At 36.0% G+C, this 16526-nt stretch overlaps 1 protein-coding gene across 1 annotated transcript; it reads right to left on the bottom strand.

Annotated features, from left to right (window-relative positions):
• Positions 1 to 539: 539 nt before the first annotated feature.
• LOC142348664 (uncharacterized) lies at positions 540 to 16257 on the bottom strand. The gene is made up of 6 exons (XM_075400098.1): positions 16141 to 16257; positions 15182 to 15908; positions 12838 to 12902; positions 8820 to 9049; positions 4870 to 5122; positions 540 to 680 (listed from the first exon to the last, which is right to left on the bottom strand). The coding sequence occupies exons 2-6, from the start codon at positions 15871 to 15873 to the stop codon at positions 652 to 654; spliced, it is 1269 nt and encodes a 422-aa protein (XP_075256213.1). The 5' UTR covers positions 15874 to 15908; positions 16141 to 16257; the 3' UTR covers positions 540 to 651.
• Positions 16258 to 16526: the final 269 nt, after the last annotated feature.

The following is a 16526-nucleotide window of genomic DNA, read 5'->3' as shown; positions in this document are numbered from 1 at the left end:
AGATGGGATAAAATGATGTAAGAGTTGGGCTGCCAAGGGGGCTAAAAGGGTGTAGGAGTGAGGGCGTATTTGTTCAGGGAGTAAAATGATGTTTGAGTTAGGCTGCCAAGGTGGGTAAAATGGTGTAAGAGTGAGGGGGTAATTTGTTCAGAGGGTGAAAATGATGTAAGAGTTGGACTGCCAAGGTGGTAAAATGGTGTAAGAGTGAGGGGGTAATTTGTCCAGAGGGGGGTAAAATGATGCAAGAGTTGAGCTGCCAAGGGGGGTAGAATGGTGTAAGAGTGAGGGTGTAATTTGTTCAGAGGGGTTAAAATGATGTAAGAGCTGGACTGCCAAGGTGGAAAAATTATGTAAGAGTGAGGGGGTAAATTGTCCAGATGGGGTAAAATAAGGTAAGAGTTGGTCTGCCAAGTGGGGTAAAATGATATGAGAGTGAGGGGGTAATTTTTCCAGAGAGGGGTAAAATGATGTAAGAGTTGAGCTGCCAAGGGGGGTAAAATGGTGTAAGAGTGAGGGGGTGAATTTTCCAGAGGGGGTAAAATTAGGTATAATAAACAAGTATTATTCATATATATAGACCGTCAAAAGTTGGACAAGCATTGATGGTCTGGAGGTTAAGGCGACGCAGCTGAGGGTACAGATGTTGTGGGTTCAAGAATGGCAGTCTTCAGGTATGGGGGCTAAAACAATGTAAGATTAAAGGGGGTAAAATGATGTCAGAATTGGGCTGCCAAGGTAGGGTAAAATGATGTAAGAGTGGGGCTGCAATGGAAGGATTTTTCAGGAAAATGCAGCTCAAAACTCTTACGTCTTTTTGGGCTGCATTCGGCTTCCAAAAGGGGGTTAAATGGTATAAGATTGAGGGGGTAAAAGACAAATTAACCCCCCACTCTTACATCTTTTTACCCCCTTGACAGACCAAAAAGATGTAAGAGTGGGGGTTAATTTGTCTTTTACCCCCTCAATCTTACACCATTTTACCGCCGTTGGATGCCCAATGCAGCCCAAAAAAATGTAAGAGTTTTGAGCTGCTTTTTCCTAAAAAAATCCTCCCAATGCAATCCCACTGTTACGTCATTTTGGGCGGTAACCCGGGCGAGAACAATTTTGACTCCTTCAAATCAGCAACGCTATACTGCAGAGTGCTCTTCGAGGCAATAAATGACGCATAATTCAAGCTGTAAGCAAAAATGATATCAAAAATGTGAGATGTTGAACCCCTGGTTGATTTTTGTTGTTGTTGTTTTGCTTTTTTTGTTATTCCACTATATTGAGAATGTTTTGTTTAAGTTCTGATCTTTTCTTAGTTGGAATCATTAAAAAGAATTCTTTGTGCAAATTGGTTTAGTTTATTGGTAATTACACTTTTTAGAACAATATATAGATTTGGGTGTGTTTTCAAAGCTGTTGACTTTGGCGCCAAAAATTTTTTTGAATTATGACGGGAGGGGTTAATTGGATGCTATGGTTTCGGAACGGTACGTAATTGATTATTCAATTCACTTTGTTTCAGTTGGCTGGACTTCGTCTCAAAAATTTTGATAATTAATGTTTGTTTGTCCAGTTTTGAAATTATTTAACCTCCAAGTGCCAGGATTTTGTAACGGAAAATCACAGAAAGCCTGAGATGAGTGTGTTCCTGCGTGCGCGTCTGTATGTAAAAGTGTGTGTTAGTTTTGTGTGTGTGTGTCTGTTTGTCTTTCTGTCTGTGTGTGTTTGTAGGTGGGTGGGTGGGTGGGTGCGTGCGTGGATGGGTTTAGGCGTGTGTGTTTGGGTGTGTGAGTATGTGTGTGTGTGCGTGTGTGTGTTTGTGTTCGTGTATGTGAGTGTGTGTACGGTTGTTTCAATGCGTTTACTATATTTTTTGTACAGATAGACAGTTAAGTTATCATAGAGCTCATATGAATTTGTTGTATGTATAAACACCATTTTAACATCAATTAATCAACATGTCAGATTTTTTTCTGAAGGTTTCCTGAAAACATCAGTGTAAAGGTTTATAAAAGATTTCAATTGAAATAATCTATTTTTGAACCTTTGTACATTAACGGCACCTAATAAGGCTTACAAAATTGCTCACAAAAATTCCAACTAAATAGTTAATTTTTTCATAAATACATAAGTAGTTGTGTTATGAACCTGTCGAGTTTCAGCGAGTGTCACTACAGCTATTTACCGGTACCAAATTTTTGTATAAAATTGTTCATTTTAACCTTCAAAACTTCCAAATTTGGGTTTCCCGAGTTCGATTTCCCTGTATCCCTAAAAAAATTATTGGTTCAATGATTCTAATTCTTATAATCAATAAATAAATTTAGCGCTATTATGCCATCGCCTTTCAATTTCTCAGTAATCTTTAGTTCGGTACCTGTAGAAACTGTAGAAGCTTGAGTTGTTTGAAATCGAAAATGACTATTAGTGAAATGAGACGCGCTGATAATTGACAATGATTGGTATTGCTCATTAGGATTACATCTAATGGGTTATTTGAATTGTTCTTTCGGGTGAATGTGTAATTGAAATCAGGTACCAGATTAGGCAACGATATACCATCATCATCATTGGCTGAATCATCGACTGGAATATCGGCTGGTTTTTTGGTTGGATTGTCGGCGGGTTTATCGGTTGGGTTACGGGGTGGATTACTGGTTGGATTATTGGGTAATGAGTTTTCTGTGGTTTTGCCGGCGCTGCAATCTTCACAAAAAGATTTTTTCTATTCATTGATGAGCCAGTTTTGGTGAAAAACTGCGCAAATATAGCCAACCAATTGAAAAAAAATAGCCGCCATCAACCTGCTTGACGCACAAAGAGATTGAACAAGAAAAAAGAAAAGATAGCAATAGATAGGTTCTTTTTCTAATTGTCAAAAATGGCTCTAATTTGGTGTGAAGTTTCAGTTGAATTCTAAAAATATATCTAATTCAGATTCCCAACTCAAAGCGAAAAAGTTTAATACTAATAAAAGTTAGCAATCGAACTACTGAAATTTGATAACCTAATGCAATGTAACTTTATGTACTTATTCTATCGATGTATCCCACTTCTTTTGATTTTGACCTTAACTTTATTCACTAGTTTGCGCATTTCCAAAAAAAAGGATTTTGAAATCTACAATATGAGTGAGGTGTCAGGATTCAAGCGTGAAAGTTTTGACTTTTGTGAAACCATAGGTGAGCGAAAGTTAAAGCGATTTACAAACACAATTCTTAACCTAAAATTAAAACATTTTCAATGTGTTCATTGTCTGATCAAAAAGCTACAAATAGGACTGAAAGTAGATTGGAATTATCATTTAGAAGAAATCAGTGAAAAAACTAACTTGAAAAACAGTAAAAATCGAAGTAACAATGCAATTAGAAACCAAGAGCGGGAAGATGAATGTCCCTTCAAGCTCCGATCTCTCACTCTACCTTAAAATTAGAGTGAAAGACACTTGCTGTTTCGTTTGTATGCTTGATTTGGCGCTACCAAAATCATCGCTCTCATTGACTTCCAAAATCACGAAATTGTGCGAAGAGATCTTAAAAAAAGAACCCCCAATACTATTCGAGTGCCAAACTCTCAATAGCAACGACGAGACCTCTCTATAACGAGATTAAGTTATAAAGCAGTAAGTAAAACAAATATCAACAAAATTCAAAACCTAATAAACTTTCATTGAAAACAAACAGCGTATAAGTCATTGAAAGCAAGAGTCTTACGAGCTGAGAGATAAGACAGCAAAATGAACCAAAAGAACTCGCAAAGCGAAAAAAATGTTGACATTTTTTTCTTGATAACAATTATTGTCACAGTCATAAAAAGTCTTAAATTTGAAGTGAAACAAACAAGTTGGTTGAATTAAACTCTCTAGCAACCTATGAGAATTTTTTTAATGAAAATATTTCATATGACAACGAAAAGTGCAACTGAAACAAGCAAAACTCAAAAACCAAAAAGAAAAATTGAAAACAAATATAATTAAAGTCATAGAAACCACTAGTTTTTTTATGCTTCATTGGCAACTATTGAGACCTGTAAAAAAGTTCACAATCATTTTTCACAAACATTCAATGACAACAAATGGCATCAAATCCATAAAAAAGCATTAGCTGCCCATTGATGATTTCAAGCAACTTCAAATAAGCGCATTTAGGTCATGTAGGCATGATAATAACATCTCTCAAGAGAAGACATGCTGAAAACCGAGGTCAAATTGACGCAAGTGAAAAAATATGCTCTGAAAAACCGAAAAATTTTTGAAACACTAAATTTTCATTCCACTTCAATTTTTTTTCCAAAAAAGACTTCAAAGATAATTCTTTTCTTTACCACTTTAGCTTTATTATAAATAGAACTCTAATCAACTTCTCATTGACGTGAAGAAGACGAAAATATTGTAAACAGATCATAAAAAAGACGGCCCAAAAAACAATAATAATTTCATATTGTAAAAACGAGAGCGCCTATATAATAGACAATTAAAGGCTGACGGAGGCTTCGCAAGAAAAAAATTACGCCCTCCCACCAAAAAATATCGGCGAAACAGAAAACATCCAGAAAATGCAGAATCTTGCTAATTATATTTGGATCTCCTTTAAAGATCTTGACATCAAATCAATATCATACAGTATCTTTTACAAGATTACAATGATCTGCAGCAAAATCCTCTCATCATATTACTATTCGGTCCCGACTAGGGCACTCGCAATTTTTTTCTCGAATGGATAATGATAAAAAATACAGAAAATAGCAATAAACCACGATAGAAAATTTGTAAAGAAAAATCTAGATTCCTTGGGTTGAAATCAGCTCTCAATTCTGGCATGTAACCAACAATTTTGGACCAGTCGTCGAGATACTGCTCGTCGACCAAGTTCAAATTACCCCAGTCTTTTGGTTTCCTCAAATCCTCCGTAATAAATGGTTGCAAGTCACTTTCTGAACCATGACATGCTTTTTGTAAATTGTAAAAGAGATGTGAGTTCGCATCAGATGGTTTGAAAAAATGAGGAACACAGTATATGCAAAGATCTTTTCCATCCTGGTGTCTCTGGACCTCACCGCAGTTGCCTTCCGACCACAACTTTTGCAGATCATCTCCAACATTTTTCTTTACTTGCGAACAGTCACTTCGTCCCTAAAAAATTAAAGCCAGTGATTCGCTGAAATTTGAAAGCTATTTCAAGGCGAATTGATTTGTTTTAGGGATATTTTTTCACAGGTGCTCGGATTCTCTGCAGAACAAAATTTCCGATATTTTGCAACAAAGTTTTAAGATGCTTCGGTTCACTGATTGTTAAAGTGACTAATATCTTCAGTATCAAGTAAGTTGCAGTATTTAACGAAATCTGGCAACATAAGAGTTCTTTCGCAAAAGCTGTCGACATAAAAGTTGATCAAATAGATCAAAACATATAATAAACGCTATAGAGTTTGGCCAATGTTGGAATACCCACAACACGTCAATGCTAACACGCACTTTTATCAAAAACTGCATTTTCAAAACATAACCGACTAAACGTCGGAAGAATTGCTCTTGAACGACCAGTGGAAGCTTTACTCAATTGCAGCCTGCTTCAGTCGGGGAGTGAAGGAAGGGAAGGGAGGGGAGCCTAAATGGGACTAAGAAGTTCAATAGAGGGCTTCAAATAACCACATTAGAGGTTAACATATGCCACTATTAAGATTAAAAAGGAAAAATGGCATCAGTTTCGGCGCAATTTTCATTTGACTTTTAGTTTTAAATTGCCGCCAATTGAGTTCAGCTGCTTGAAATTGTGATTGAGAGAGAATTTTCGATCACGCGAAACGCAAAAAGTCAAGGACGAGAAGTCACACGGAAAGTCAAAATTGTCCAGCCAAAATTTTGCATAATAAAAAGACACACACTTTTACAATAATTACAATGAACTTCGTTCAATAGCATTTAAAAAGCATCCGGAATAAAATATCCTATGACAAATTTAAACAAACCCTTTATGGGAATAGAAGTTATTCTGAGCACTGTTTTCTTCACATTTAAATATACTACTATTTCGCACAGAAAACATCAAACACTCTTGTTGTATTATCTTTCTGTCCTCTTAGTGTTTTTCCCTTTTCTATTAACAGTTTCAATGAGATGAAAGTCGTTTTTTAAGATCAAAATTTGGTTTAAAACCAAAGTTCTTATCCTGCCTTTAGTATTGCAAAATATTCAGTAAAAGAACAAGAGAACAAGGAAGATTTTTTAATGTGATTTATGAACTATTGTTTTATCACACCATGTTGTAGCACAACAAAGAGAAGAAGAGTATCTGCATTACAATCAAAAAATCAATGATTTGTATAGAGGATGTGTATCTGTATAAAAGATATACAGTCAAAGAATCTAAATTTGAATACTTCAGTATCAGAAACATGACTAAGTTTAGTAGACTTAACGAGTTTTTCTGATAGCTCGAGCACGCCATGCACCGCACGCTTATTTGTTCCACCATTTTTTCTGCTGAGTTTTTTAAAAAATTTTCCTGAAAAACTGGATAAGCTGGTAAATCATGGATGTCATTAAGTTGCTGAGCAGTTCTCTTAGAACCTTAATTCTCATCTGTCTCTAAGTATGCAATTAAGCGAATCTATTTCGACGAGGAATCATTTCAAAATGCGTGTTGTGGATCTTAGAATTTGACTAAAAAGCTATCTTCCGTCTATCCCCTCCGGCTCATTCCATCCTGCATACTCGAACCTCCTTCCGAACCCTGGACTTTTCTGCTTTCCACGCTATTAGCCCCCGCTCAAATGAACTTGAGCTAACCCCATCAAATCAGAGCGGCTGCATGAGGAACCAACGGCTCGCCAGTCATTTTGGAGCGATCCACTCAACATCTGTCGGTCACTTTTATGCAAAAAATCTACTGCAACTTTTTCCTAGCTGTTTGTCCAGTTTTTCTATTGCTAATTCGAGAAAAAAAAACTTAATTATTGCATGGTAGTAAAAAAAACGCGGAATTAAGATAGAGCACAATTCTAAATTAGCAAAAATTTAAGCCCTAAAAATTTTATGATGATTAGTGCAAACCCTGGTTAAATTTCTAAGACAAAGTTAGAAAACGTTCCATATTTTAAAAAATTATGGAATGCTTTGGTAAACCGGACAAAAGTTGGAGCAAAACATTTTTTGATAGGGATATTCGATCAATAAAAGTGATATATGTAGCTGGCAGCGGCCGTAAACAAACCATCCAAAAATTATACCAGTATACTGAAATACAAATATGTGATTGGTTTTTGCTGGATAAAACCGACAAAGACTGACAATTTTTGCTGTCCAAAATATAAAAAGTTTTCGGACTTGCAGGAACTGCGACAATTCCAAAATGCGAGGCAAGGATTTTCTTCACTCCCAGTGCAGCATACTCCACTGAAATGAGAACTGAATATTTCATTTCTGTACCTACAACGTCTCCAACAAACCCTTTTTATGAGAGCAGAAATTATTCTGAGCGCTGTTTTCTTCACTTTTAATTATACTACTATGTCGCACAGAAAACATCATACACTCTTTTTGTAGTATCTCTGTCTTTTTAATGTTTTTCTCTTTTCTATTAACAGTTTCACTGCGATGTAACTCGTTTTTCAAATCAAAGTATGGTTTTAAACCTAAACGTCCTGATCCTGCCTCCTTCAGTATTGCAAAAGATACAGTCGGTAAAAGAACAAGAGCACAAGGAGGTTTTTTTGAAGCGATTTATGAACTAATGCTATATCACATAATGTTGTGACATATCAAAGAGGAGAAAAGTATCCGCATTACAATCAAAGAATCAATGACCAAATTTGATCAAGAATCAAATAAAAATTAGGAGCGAGTTAAGATTTGAGAATTTTATTATCTAATTTAGTGTTCTTGAGTATCAGGAACGGAACATGTCTAAGTTCAGCAGACAAATGCAACTTTCTGATAGCTTGAGCACGTCAAGCAACACAATCTTCATTGTTCTAACAACTTTTCTGCTAAGAGTTTTTTTTATTTTTTCCTCAAAAACTGGATAATCTGGTAAACCATGGAAGTCGTTAAATCGCTGAGCAGTTTTCTTAGAACCTTACATCTTATTAGTCCCTAAGAATGCAAATAAGCGAGTCTGTTTTAAGGATGAATCATTTCAAAGTGCGCGTTGTGGCTCTTAGACTTTGACTGAAAAACTAACTCCCGTCTATCCCCTCCGGTTCATTCCATCCCGCATCCTCGAATCTCCTTCCTAGCCCTGGACCTTTTCTGTTTTCCACGCTATTTAGCCCCTGCTCAAATGAACTTGAGCTAAGGCCATCAAACCACAGCGGCTAAATGTGGAACCAACTGCTCGCCAGTCATTTTAGAGAGATCGACATTTGTCGGTCACGTTTAAAAAAAATAATTACTGCAACTTTTTCCTATCTGTTTGTCCGTTTTTTATTGCTTATCCGAGAGCAAACTAAATTATCGTATGGTAGTCAAAATAATGCGAAATTAAGATAGAGCACAAATCTAAGTTATCACAAAAGAAAGCCCCATAATTTTTTTTGGCGAGTAATGGAAACCCTGTTTAAATTTCTAAGACAAAACTAGAAAGCATTCCCAATTTTAAACAAATACGGATTGCGTTTGTAAACCCGACAGAAGGTGGAGCAAAACAATTTTTTCAAAGGGATATTGGGTCATTAAAAGTGATATGAGTAGCTGGCAGCAGCTGTGAACAAACCTGCAAAAAATTAAACCAGCATACTGAAATGCCAATATATGATTGGTTTTTGCTGGATAAAACCGACAAATACCGATGCTTTTCACTGCCCAAAATATAGAAAAATTTTGGACTTACAGGAACTGCGACAATTCCGAAATGCGAGGCAAGGAATTTGTTCACTCCAAGTGCAGCATACTCCACTGAAATGAGCACTGAATTTTTCATTTCTGTACCTACAACGTCTCCTGGAAGACATAGAGTGTCAATATTGTGCATGTATTGAAATATGTCTTTGCTGATTTTCAGGGATTTTTCTTTTCCAAACGGTATGTGGCCAAACACAACTTCTATATTGGAACCACCGGCTGAAAACAGATATAGCGTGTCCCATAAAGTTGAAATAAGCGAACGTTTCAAAAGCCTCAGGTTGGAGTTCAAAGGTCAAAGTTCAAATTTAAAACATGTAGAAAAATTTGATGAATAGAAAGAAGCCTAATGGAAAAAACGTTGACATTCAAATGACCAACTTGATGCTCACTTGCCCGTTTTTCACGTTTTCGAACGTTCGCTTATTTCAACTTTATGGCACAGACTATACTAGCCCGGTTCGAGATGTCGACGCTGTTTCAGAGTATTTGTTTTATAGTCTGTCCCATAAAGTTGAAATAATCGAACGTTCGAAAACGTCAAAAACAGGCAATTGAGCATCAAATTGGTCATTTGAATGTCAACGTTTTCTCCATTAAGTTTTCATGCATCAATTTTTTTATGGGACACGCTATATATATGAAATGCGCTGAACGTGCTAAAATTTGTTTACGAAATGCGCTAAATGCTGACAAAGCTTCAGCGCGTTATTATGTAATAGTTCATGTATCAGCGCATTTCATGCATAACTTTTGAGATATAAATTCTGGACCGGGAGATTAATTTGCTCTCGAACGACGGGTGAGGTGAGCATTTTGTAAAAATATGTTTAATTGGCGATCTTTTTATCTGATTAATAATTTAAGTAATTTTAAATCAATTTTTTATATTTTTAAACGTTGACTTGTGGTTGTAACATTCTATATTTTTGGTTAATAATTTCCATAACAAACAACTACAGAGTTTTGATACATATACGTGCTAACATAATATCAACAACATAACAGTAAATCTTTAAGGGCTTCAAAATGTCGAGCATTATGATCAATGCAGGACTATTTCGCACTCAGTGTTTAACATGTCTCTTAAAAAGCTTAGGTTATGTGTTAATATTGTCGGAAATGGACCACAAATCTTACCTTATAATGAAATTAGGCTAAAAAATTACATAACTGAATCCAAAAACATTGAAGTGAGGGAGAAAATAGCTTAAAAACACAAAAAATTGTTCATATGGTCGTCTAAATGATTTTTCATGAAAAATGAGCAATTCGAAATTTTTTAACAGAGAAAGAAAACTTTATGGCAGACTAGCTTTTATTTAGGTTTGATAATCTTATTTGCATTTACTTTAAATCTTTCAGATATCGAAGCATGCTTTCTTGTTTTACAAAAGAAAAAATATTCAAATTTGTGTTTCTTCTTCAAATTTGTGTTACACAAAATATTCAAATTTGTGTTATACAAAGACGGTGTAAATTTTAACAGAAGACTGATTTCTAAGTTCCTGTGACAAATTTTCTCACAAAAACTTTTAAACGAAATTGTATTCCAGACAAAACGAAGATGGATACAGAGTAAGATTACGCTTGCGACACAATATTGATCAGCGCACGCTAAAATTATTTGCAGAGTGGCTGTTGTAGTACCAGGCGGATTCTGAAAGCAAAACTTGTTAAAATAGGCGACAAAGAATGCAAAAAAATAGGAGTAGAAGAGAACTTATGAGCATGATTGGCAATAGTGAAACCCAATCAGCTAAAATTCAGAATAGATTGCAATCCCATTGGTCCATTTATTTTCTTTAAAATAGATGGAAAAGTGGTTTTATTAGACAATATTAACAGTTTCATTTTTGGTTGTGGCTTATTCAACTGTTTTAACACTTCAAACACAGCATTGCTTCAAGAATAAAATTATGGCAATTTACCTTACTCTAGTGACTCAAAATGAATTGAAGCTTTTTCGACATAGACAAGATCTGTTTCTAAAAAATTGATCAATATTACAACTTAGTTCCAGAAAACAAAAATTCTGAAGCTGGAGAGATTGTTAGATTTCCTTGAAAAAATTTTTGTTTTCATGATATTAGAGAATTTTGCGTGATACTTTGTGGAAGAACCTTTATGATGAGAGTTTTTGTAACTAAATACAGTGTTGACGTTTTGTAATAAAAAAAGACCAATCATTTGGGCCAGTAATAAAAACAACTCTTCTATATAGTGTTATGAGTTTGTTGAATGTTATTAAACTTCGTTTTTTAATGTTTGCAAATTAAACATTAATGCGTTTTGGTGACCTAGTTGTTAATAATTTTGAAAAATGTTTAAAAACAAATGTTAATGCTTTTTCTCAACTTTTGCACCAGTGCTCACTGCAACTACTCCCCATACGTTTACCAGTTATTGTACCTCTGACAAAAACTTCTTCTCTGTGTCGCATAAAAAAACATAAACCGACAAATGTCGGAAGAATTGCTCTTGAACGACAGGCGAGGCAATTTAATTCAGGGGCTGTAGCCTAGATCAAATAATGGGTGCAAAAAATTTTTCCCCCGCCGGGATTCGAACCACTGCCCCTACGATCCACAGCCACAACTACTAACCACTGCGCTACAGATCACATTCCTCACTTATTCTGCAACCGAATTTATATTAGCTTTACTTCAGAGCAATAGAGATCACTCAAAAATGAAGAACGAAAGCGTGAAAAAGTCACTTGAGAGGTCAAAGAATGTTCTAGAAGAAAAGCGCAAAACTGTCAAGCGAAAAATTTGCATAAAAATAAGACACACACGTTTACAATAATTGCTATGAACTGCGTTCAAGAGCAATTAAACATTTTTTATCTTCAAAGTATCAGTGCAATATCAGCCACGAATAATGACATAAAAAGGATCTGAAGTCTGTTAAAATAGAACGCGAGTGGTGTTGAGAAATTTGTATAACAAAAAAGTGGCAAAGAATTATGAAAACTTATAAAGAATTAATTACTTTGCCGGAAGATAAAAAGTTTGCCAAACTTCAAAGAAGCATTTTTATCGATCCAAAATAACAGCAACCGAGTTGAAATCAGTATTGCTATAAATTAAAATCTCTACAGCCGCTCTAAACCATGATAGCAGTTTTATTTTACCCTGTACAACACATCAATATGAACAAATTTCTGTTTTTTATCAAGCATTATTCAGATAATCATGTCGGCAAAATCTGCTGTTGTACGAAAACCTTTTTGTTGTTTTTCTGATCACTTCAGAGTGTACAAAAGAACAAGAGTTTTGTCTAACTTTTTACTGTGTACAACTGTGGAACTCAAGTTAAAATTCGTCCACATGACAACAAATTGTTGTTGCGCGCTTCGCGTAATTGCAACCTTTTATCTTTAATTTTAAGCAATTACCCCGTTTCTCTCCCGCTCTTATGTTAAAACCCAATGTTAAAAGTAAAACTTCCAGCAAAATAAAATTTCATAAGGTTTGTCCTTTCTTTAATTTTCAGTGGAAACAGTTGCTACTATTTTTAATCTCAAAGAAACTTTAGCTGGAATAAAAAAAATTGTAAATTAAAAATTGATTAGAGATTGCATGAGATTGGATAGTAAATGCTGTATTTAAAAAAGTATAGCAATTCAAAGTATTTTAATTTAATTGAAAAACAAGGTATTTTAATTTAAATGAAGTGAATATTCTCAGTAGCTCAAAAAATTCTCGTCAAGGAACTTTGAGTTATCCTTCATTGAATATCATTAAACTATTTAAAATTATCTAGCAAAAAATGATGAGATTCAAAGGGTTGAGTCAATAATAGTAAAAATCGGATCTGTTCCGTTTTTGCCCCCAGCCTAATGGGTATATTTTATTCGTACCCCCAGACGCACTTGCCATCTTTTTATATAACGATTTACTACGTAATGGCATGCACTCTGTAGCCGGGGGTGCATAGTGTTTTGGGGGGCACAAACGGAAAAACTCCGTAGTTTACCTTACAACCACTGTTGACAAACTTACTTGGACTACTGAAAATGACGGGAAAGTGGGTAACCGTGATCTGGTTTTTCGCGCCCATCGTAAATCTGAAACAAAAAAGCGATTTTTAAACCAATGCAATTACCCTTGTTATTAAGTCTTTTTGTGCATTTTGTCAATTATAACTGTCAGTTTAAGATTTTCTATCTTCAGCTAGGAAGTAATTTTATTTTTTTACGAACACTCTTACAACCCTCCAAGCAAAAGTATTGCTAACCGAAAGTCCTCCCATAATCTCATTAGAAATAATTGAGCTCAATCTGTTTTTCGATCCACTCGGAAAATTAAACTTGCCTCGAAACGACACGATTTTAAGTTTTCAATGTGTCAATTAGAATTAAGTGTACCTTCACTCAAAACACGATTTTTTTCCATTTGTGCCCCCCAGTACGTTATGCCCCCTCGTAATTTTTTCCCAGATCTATTCTGTTTTTGTCCCCCAGTTTTCTTACGCCCCCAGTATCAACTTATATGTAGTTACATAGCACGTTACTATGTATAAAAATTGCACGTGCGTTTGGGGGGCGTAAGAGATATCAACCCACTAAGCTGGGGGGTGTAGGGGCAAAACAGAATAGATCCCTTTTCCCTGTGTGCCCCCCAGTTTAGTGGGTGCTTATCATTTGCACACCCCCCAGACGCGCGTGCCGCAATTTTACATAATGATTTACTGTGTAATGGCACGTGCTCTCTAATTGGGGTGTGCATTACGTACTGGGGGGGACAAACGGAAAAAAATCCGGATATTCAAACTAATGGTAGGCACAAAAACGCTCGTATGTTTCTTCATACAATATAGAGAACACAAAACTTGGGGGTCTTTCCCACTATGGCCCCGTAAGCTTATTTGTTATATAACGTATAGCATCCCTAGTCAAGACCAGATGGTTATCTTGCAAGATCTTCCAAGATTCTTGCAAAAAATGGTTATCTTGCACGATCTTGCAAGAAAATGGTTATCTTGCAAGATCTTGCAAGACGATGGCTATCTTGCAAGATCTTGCAAGAAGAACGGTTATCTTGCAAGATTCTTGCAAGTTCGTTCCGGTCGAGCTCTGCTATCATTGGTTGTTTTAGACGCATTATCTTTCATTTAGCGCAAACTATTACCAAAATATAAAGGGATGTGTTTTCAGAGATCATTTGAAACAAAATTTATACCAGATACCTGTATTTTATTACAGCCGTTGGTATTAATACTGGTTATTTTCATTTATTTACATTAATTCGTGCTTCAAATTTCTTTTTTGTTACTATGGAAAAAACAATTTAATTTTTTTTCTAAATTGTTTCAATTTTTAGTTTGAGCGGAAGAAAACAAAGTTGATGCTATTTTGGTTGTGATTATGTATCACAATGTAAAAAAAATTGATGGGAAGCAATGTTCGCGTCTCATTTTGATCTTGTTCGATCATGTTCCATTTATTTGCATATTTGCAAGATGAATGGTTATCTTGCAAGATTCTTGCAAGACAAAGAGTTATCTTGCAAGATCTTGCTGGATTTTGGAAGAAAATCTTACAAAACGATGTATCGTCTTGCAAGATTTTGCCAGAATCTTGCAAGATCTTGCAAGATAACCATTCGTTGTCGACTGGGGATCCCAATTATGGTAATTATACTATAGGGGGTCATTATTTTCGTGGGGGGTTATAATGGGAAATACCCAAATTTTCGTTGGATGGGAAATGAAACGGTTCCAAATTAAACGTTTCGGTCATTATATGGCACGTTATGTGTAAAAATAACAGCACCCTCGGTTGTTAAAGTTTCAATGTGCACTAAGCTTTAAGCGTAAGGGGTTTCAGAAAAGCTACACAGTAATTTTTCGTTCCCTGCTAAATATTTCCACATTATTTGGAACCCCGAGCGCACTGCCATATTTATTCAATCATTTTCTTGCTAAAGACTCTTGCTAATGACTGCTGATCTTCAACCAGGTGTAAATATTGTACTGGGGGCTGAAACGAAAGAGTTCAATCAATACACAAATTGAATTCCTTGCCGTTATCTCATCAAAACCCCCTCCCACCCCGCCCCTCACCCCTCCCCACCAACTGAGCAAAGTATTTTAAGGCGAACCGAAGCCCACGGTGGAAATTGATCAAAAAATGATTGGGTCTTTCCCATTATAGCCCCCCCCCCCCCAGCTTAGTAGCCAGATAAACTATAGCCCCGCAATCATGGTAAATATACCAGAATGGGGGCTATATTTTCATGGAGGGCTATAATGGGAAAAACCCAAATGTTTGTGATTTGCTTAAAATGACCACAGGGAGTGGTAAATTTCCATGGGGCAAAAATTTTTTTTTTCAATGATGCTTACATCATAGGTAACTTTGTATCCTTGAACCAGACTCTGAATGGCGAGTCAATCGAGACCTCAACATTGTCAAGAACAAATGCTGCTCTCGTTATTGACCCAGAGAGATCTGCTTCCTGGCCAGGAATTACAACCGAGTTAAATTCAAACCGAATGTTGCCCCCAATTTCGATCAGTTCGAATAACAAACATTTCTTCAAAGGCTTCGAAACCTTAAGAGCCCCGGGCCTGTTGGATCCTTGGATGTGAAACTGTTCCAAGTTATCGCTATGAAGGTTTAACATAGGCTGCACTTGCGTTTCGTCCAGCCATCGATTGAAGTAAAAATAAAGGGAAGTGTAACTTTGTGTTTGTCCGCCAATTTTCACTGTTTCCAGTGGCGTAATACTTTTGGCATTTGTTAAAATAAACTCAAACCTATTCGGTAGATTAGTTCCAGAAGCTAATGAAATGCTGACGTCTGAAGCTACGCTTTCGAAATTGAAGTTTTCAATGACCAAGTCAGTGCAGAACTCTTTATCGACTGTCACTTGTTTCAGTTCAAAATTTTCCTCATTTTCAACACACTTGCAAGGGCAGCCTTTTCTTGGTTGACTTGGATCATATAGAGGACAATCTATAAGACCCGATGACTCAACTGGTCCATTTTGAACCAAAAGCAACACATTGATAGGAACCAAATAACTTCGCAGCATAATGTGGACCTCGCCTTTTGACTTTTTTAATGAGACTAAGAATTTGGATCATTTCATTTACCCCCCCCCCCCCCCAAAAATTGTTGTGCCCGGAATGCGTTCATCATAGAAATTCGGGATCTTTTTTGTTTGTGCCTATTTATAAGATCCGAAAGTTGTTTTGTGGTAATGGAGTGTATGGTAATCCGCGAGTTCTGTGCATATATCATTCATCAATTAAGCTTACAGTTTTGAGGGGGGGTCTGAAAAGCAAAAAGGATCCAAAGCCTTCCGCTTCTTTCAAGGGTAAATCTTGTTTTCAACTCAAGATAAAACCTGGAAAACGGGAAAAAAGGAAAAAATGAATAAACAAAAAAGCAAGCAACTTTCCCAACAATTCAGCAATATTTCTCCCGCTTTAATGGAAACAGAAAGAAGCGAAGTCAGAGATCAATCGAGTATTGTACTAAATGAACTAAATTGTTTGACAATGTACAGACACCAAGAGAACAAATGACTTTGTGGCGAAAGTGGTCAAGCTGTCCATAATTTAGTTCAATTTCCAAATCCAGCATCAAACGGTCAGAATTTAAGAGTTTCAGGAAATTAAATTTTTAGCGCAAAACCACATAATTTGATGCCCGGGTCAACGATCATACAACTTTCTTTGATTT

This window comes from Convolutriloba macropyga, chromosome 10 (assembly GCF_964194025.1).
Source record: "Convolutriloba macropyga chromosome 10, txConMacr16.3, whole genome shotgun sequence".
In the NCBI taxonomy this organism is placed as follows: Eukaryota; Metazoa; Xenacoelomorpha; order Acoela; family Convolutidae; genus Convolutriloba; species Convolutriloba macropyga.
The sequence above is the reverse complement of the archived record's forward strand: the minus strand, read 5'-3'. Positions and strand labels throughout refer to the sequence as shown.

What these genes read in the sequence shown, in the direction of transcription:
- LOC142348664 (XM_075400098.1), bottom strand. Translation starts at nt 15,873, where the DNA reads ATGCTGCGAAGTTATTTGGTTCCTATCAATGTGTTGCTTTTGGTTCAA. An exon ending in GATACAAAGTTACCTATGAT is followed by an intron (nt 12,903 to 15,181) that starts GTAAGCATCATT and finishes TTTTTGTTTCAG; the next exon opens with ATTTACGATGGGCGCGAAAA. An exon ending in TCGGAATTGTCGCAGTTCCT is followed by an intron (nt 5,123 to 8,819) that starts GTAAGTCCAAAA and finishes TTAATTTTTTAG; the next exon opens with GGACGAAGTGACTGTTCGCA.